Raw genomic sequence first — 6,000 nt, 5'->3', positions numbered from 1 at the left:
TTTTAGTAGTAATGGGTAGGACTATGATAATCAGTCCAGAGTATTTAGTGTGTATGTGATTTAATGTCTAGCCTTTTTAGATTAATTAAAAGTATAAAGGATGAAATCTTCTTTCTTCTGTGGCTTCCTAAGTAGCAGCAGTTCACTCCAAATTAATGTCGTTATCTATTTTAATTTCATCCTTATTTCCACTTCATGTTTGGCACTTCGTAAATGCTTCTTGTCTCCCTTATTGCTCACTTGGACAAGGAGGATGTCTATTTAAGAGATGGCTTTGCTTATCTGGTGATTCTTCTAAAAGGCAAAGCTACATTTGGTTCTGACTGACAGAATTTATACTTTTAAAAACATTATACTAAGTATACATTTTTATATGGTTAGAGTAGGCTCACAGTCATAAAAGGCAGAAAAGAGTCTTAAGTACTGAAGTTTGTTTTTCTTAAAAAAGTTAATAAGTCCTATGAGTTATTAAATTATTAAATTTTAAAATAAAGACTGATTTACATTTGTTAGTTCTGGAAAATTATTTGTAATTAAATCAAGGTTTCATTGAAAATACAAAATGACATTATCTTCTGTTCTTTCTGGGCATATTTCTGTATAAATATATAAAGTAGTCTAACATGTTTCTTACAGTGCCTGACATTTGCTTTAGGAATGTAGTGAAATTGAGTGGGGAGACTCAGGCCTTTTTACCAGGTCAGGTTCAGTTCAGAACAAATCATAGCATCTGGTGTACTGTGACTAAGAATCAATCAAATTGTTCTGATTCATCTTATGCTCCTTCATTTTACTTTTGAGTTATATGGGAGAGAGTTAATCTAGGATCTATCCCTGCCGCTATTACAATTTGCTGCCTTTAGCTGGTTTGTAATTATATCATAGTAATGGCAAGTAAAGCAGACCATAGCAGACAGAAGAGAAAATATCAAACCAAAAGACTGTAAATAACTACACTTACTCTGATTATTTTAAAGAGGAAAAATTTTAGCATTTATCCTGGGGAAAAAAACCCCAGTGTATTAAGAGAACATTTAGGAGAAAACTTTATGGCTATAAACACAGTTGTATCAGTAATGCCATCCAAGAAGCTTGCTATAAACTCAGAGAGATTTATGTAAACTCATTGGTGTTGATGAGGAGAAAAGTAATGAATAAACAGTTTCGGTGCATGATGTGAAAGCTGCAAAGAATTTGCATTCTCTAAAAAAAATTAAAATTCTGACAACCATTCTTGTCTTTTTCCTGGATAGGTACCCATTACACCATTTCTTTGGTGAAGGCTATTCAGCAGTGGTGACATCTTCCAATCGTCCACTCTGCAGATTATTATCTCTGGACTCCCAGCTGACACCCTGCCGGAGGCTAGAGCTACTGAGACAACTGGAATTGTGCCTGCTTTGGTCAAGGTTTTTTCTTTCACCGAGGAAAAAAAAAAAAAAAAAAAAAGATGAAGTTGGGCAAAGTGGAGTTTTGCCATTTTCTTCAGATACTAGCTCTTTTCCTGTGTCTTTCTGGGATGAATCAAGCAGAGATCACAAGGTCCAGGTCAAAGCGCTATTTTCAATCAGGGAGGACGAGAACCAAACGGAGCTGGGTGTGGAATCAGTTCTTTGTGCTGGAAGAATACATGGGTACAGACCCACTCTATGTAGGAAAGGTAGGGGATTTAAATAAATTTGGAGGGTGCAGATGCTTGCTTTTTGATGTGTTTATATGATGCAATCTAAAAATTGTAATTCTGTCAGCCCAGAACAGCAACACATTGCATTCTTGTAAGAATGCAAGGTTCCTATTGCAATTTTCCTTAAGAGCTCTACATATTAGTACTGCTTGTTTAACAGAGTGCAGTAATATTTATTACTTATACTAGGTTTTAAAACAGATGAACACAACGATGATTATTCTATTTTAAGAGTTAACAGCTAGTCCCAGAAAAGAAGTTCTGTATTATGTTGTTTGCTCCCTAAAACTCAGCACCACTGAAAGCAAGAGAGAAAGAATCAGGCATCTGTGGGTGTGATGAGTGAAAAGGAGGGCATGTCTGCATTACTGCTTTTCTTTGACATTGCCTGGCTGGCAGATTGGCACCTTGGGGGCCTCGCTGTCCTCTGTGCACAGCACAGCCTTGTGGCTTTACCTCGCCTGTGATGGGCACAGGTCCAGTAGAGAGCCAGTCCTTTTACATCAAGGCATCCCAAATGGTTGTTTCTGAGTGCCCGTCGCTGCACATGGAGCACACTGAGCACAGCTGTGAATCCGGGACTTAGCTCATTTACTGCCTTGTGCTAGTGGGTAATACGCTGCCTTCAGCAATTATGCAGGGGAAAAAAAAAGCCCACAAAACAAAACCCCCTCTTGTGTTTCGCTGTAACATTTATGTGTAATCATCTTATTGAAAGGAAAACCCATTTTCTCGCTAATATCAGAATCAATAAATAGAGTTTCTCATTAAAATACAGCAAATGCATAGAAAACAAGGGAGTGACAGCTTTTGGCACAACAGCACGCTTACAGAAAAAGAGATGAAGTAATCTGAAATCCAGTGCTTCAAATATACCAGTGCAATGAATTTCAGCTTACTTAATTCATCCTACTGAGACAAAACCTTGATGTTTGTGTTAATGCAGTTAAGCACTTCGAATTTAATCATGCCAACTGAATAATCAAGTTAAATAGGGAACTGCTTTCATGATTGCAGCTATCGTTGTGTTTAGGTGCTTTTCTGAATTGGGACTGGTACTTTGCATAATTGAACCCTTAAGAAAGGTGTGCTAGAATCAGAAATGTCATCTTGTGGTGACATTACAGTGGTCTTGAAACTTTTGGTAAAGTTTTACATTATGTAGCAGTATCCATTCTGATGCCAATTAGCTGCTGGTTGCCTTGTGGGTTTGTCTTTTAGGCAAATTTGTCCCCAGGTTGGAGTTTCTCTTGTGGCTCTGGAAATGGCCTAGTTGGCATTCTTTAGTATTGGTAAAAAAAGAAGTGTGGCTTGCAAATTTGAATTTCTCTCCTGGAAAAGAAGCATCTTGAAATACTTGAGTGAAGACTAGTTTTGATCTGTAGTAATTCTCATATTCAGTCGATTGCTATATTATGGCCAAAAATGCTGTGGTAGTGCTGTAGTACATGATATTTGCATGCATGTGGTTATTTTTAGCTTCACAGTCTGCTCTTTCCCGTCCTTTGCAAGAGTCCTAGCATTCACAAGCAGATATCTTCCAAAACGCAACCTTTTTTTTTCTTTTTCCCCTGAAACATTCTGTGCCCAGCCTGCTTTTCTATCAGCAGTACGAATTGTTGGCTCAGGAATTTGTACCAGCAATCCATTTTGTAGGAAAAGCAGATAAAAATTTTCACTTACAAAAAGAAGCCCTTCTTCCTGGAAACACAGTCCTTGCTGAGCATCTTGTAAGATAAGATGTGCCCAGTTCCTAACCTTCTCATTGTAGAGGCTTTTCACTGTGTGGCTCCTGAGGCGCAATCATGACCGAAGCTGCATTCCCACACAGGGGAGCAAAAAGGTGAAGAAGTGAATTTCTTTCTGTGTCTTAACATATTATGGGTAGCGCTGATACAAGTGCCAGCGAAGTGAGCAGCAGTCACCTTTCTCCCCCTCTTCTCTTCTTAAAAACATTGTTGCTCTTGTTTCAAATCCTTTGCAGGCAGGTAGGGACAGAGAAGACCAAGATTTGGATAGGAAGGATGGATTTTTTCCTCTATTTTTATTTTTTTTTTTTTTTTTTCCCCCTTGGTGAGGAAGCTGCAGCAAGCAAAAAGCTCTAATAACTCACTTTTCTCATCAAATAAAGTGGAAGCAGCAACCAGACTCTGCAGAGTGCTCTGCTTCTGGGGAGGCCGGTCCTGTGCTGCCTTATGTTCAGGATGCTTTGCAGGGTGCCAATCTAACTGCACATCCAGGAAGGAGGGACCTTCCTCCAGCTTTTAAGGGCTGTGAGATAAAAAGACTTCGGAAACACTCAAGCAAATGGAGCTGTAATAGGAAATACTGTCTCCTTGCCACTATTCAATTTTACAAAGCCCTAGGCAATTCTGGTTGGAGGACAGCATTTGGGGGATGTTAGGGTTACATGACAAATCATTCAAGAGTTGTGAAATACCAATGTTAATTCCGTGTTCAGCACTAGCTCTGTCCTCCTGGGTGTCTGCATGCTGACAGTTTAATTACATGATCATGCAGGGTAAAATCATATTCCTCGTAAATAATGTAGTAGGATTCCTATTCATCTCAGTAAAACAAGTCCTTCTCTTAATTTTTCAGTGTTTTCATGTTTGTTTAACAAGGCTTCACATCTATACCTGAGGTATATTGCAGACTTCCTTCTTGACATCCTTTTTCATTTTCCTACATGCATATATGTTTTTGTTTTTTTCCTTTATTAAGGCAGCAGGCCCTCTTTCTCATGTGACTCTTGGGAAACCTCTGGAGGAGTTCCATTAATTTCACTCTAATAGGAGTCAGAGGTGACAGAAGTTTAGTCTTCACTTTTTTTATCTTCTTCTTTTAAAATTTAGGTCCTTCCTCTCTATGATATGAATTTTAATCATCTTGGATGTAATTTCAAGCACTTCTTGGGAGGTGGTTCACGTGTAATCAGATTGTGGACTGAACCATATACAATTCTTTTCTGTTGGTCAGCACAGCATATGTTATGTTCACTTGAAGGGCTGAAGCATTTGAGTGTTTAACGCATTAAGCTGTTTGGATAGGCACTGTTCTCTTCCAGACATGCCATGTAGGAGGTGAGGCAGTTAACTGTGATGCTTATTGAGGTAGAAGCATAGCTGGCTTCTGTTTTCTGGAAAATGTTTACTATTGCTTGGTAATATGTTTTTGTGAAATGCCTTACTCTGTATCTTCCTTGTAAATTATGGTAATGCAATATTTGGGGAAAAAGAAATAGACCAGTTTTAAATTATTTGAAACACAAACACCTAAAATTAGGAAAAATGTTGTTGAATATGTTATTATGTTGAATATTTGAAAAGTTGCATATGGTCTTGTAATTGAAGTTTCCATGGGTACACATTGGCAAAAAGGGGTGCAGTAAAAGTAGAACTTGAACATTTTGTTGGTACTTTTTTGGTTTTGTTGCACAACTATCAGACATCCAGGGTTTGGGGTTTTTTTGGTCTGGTGGGTTGGGGTTTTTTATTATTATTTGTTTTAACTTGTCTTCTGCTGCAAGGGTATCAGTCTCATCAAAAGCATAATAATGACACAAAATCTCTGCCATTAATAATTTAATTTTTATTATTAAAATATTAAAAAAAAACCAAAATAAACAAAAGAAGCCACAAACAAACCTGAAGAAGTGACACAGGTCTTTGAACTTCATGTGAGATGCTGATTGATAGCTGGCTTCACTGTTTTTTTTAGGGTCCAAACCAACTGTCCTTTTCCAATGGCTCTAAATTTAGGTATAGTTACAGGGCAGTTTCAAGCTTTTTCCTGAGTTGACCTCTTCCCTTGAGTTCTCACTAACATATGAAGGACTGAAAATAAACACTAGAGACTTTTGACCAAGTACAAGCCCAAGAAGTTAGTATGTAACTTTGAGAGGCTCACTGGTAATTCTCAAAAATAGCGCTTTGAACTCATAAAATGCCCTGAGTGTTGTTTTTTTATTTATAATGTAAGAGAAAGTAAAGCATAAGTCCTAACCTGCATTTTCTAGATTGTAAAATCAAGAAAAAAGGATAAATGAATGAACTAAGAGCCTATAGTTTCCTAGATCTCACAGTCACTGCCTTCCAACACAGTTTTACCTGCCTCTTCTGATTGTTTTAAGATAAATAAGCCTGTTGGATTCAATTTTCAAACATGGACAAAAGTGCATAAAAGCTAATATTTGCAATATTATTTCCTGGACTAATAGAGAATGAGGGGCATGTGGAAAAAAAAATGAGCTGAACTTAAGCTTTTCCTGTAAAATTATGTCATTTAAGAGAATTTGCATCTTCTACAAGTTTTAA

General features: G+C 37.5%; 1 protein-coding gene across 1 annotated transcript in view; it reads left to right on the top strand.

The window, feature by feature from the left end:
* Nucleotides 1–1,253: 1,253 nt before the first annotated feature.
* CDH7 (cadherin 7) overlaps nucleotides 1,254–6,000 on the top strand; it is a 71,403-nt gene continuing 66,656 nt past the window's right edge. The window contains exon 1 of the mRNA XM_041477649.1: nucleotides 1,254–1,660. Within this exon, the coding sequence (XP_041333583.1) occupies nucleotides 1,451–1,660 (210 nt within the window). The 5' untranslated portion in view covers nucleotides 1,254–1,450. The remainder of the gene's footprint in view (nucleotides 1,661–6,000) is intronic.

Source organism: Pyrgilauda ruficollis, unplaced genomic scaffold (assembly GCF_017590135.1).
Source record: "Pyrgilauda ruficollis isolate IOZ18807 unplaced genomic scaffold, ASM1759013v1 scaffold41, whole genome shotgun sequence".
Lineage (NCBI taxonomy): Eukaryota > Metazoa > Chordata > Aves > Passeriformes > Passeridae > Pyrgilauda > Pyrgilauda ruficollis.
This window is presented reverse-complemented; position numbering and strand designations above follow the sequence as displayed.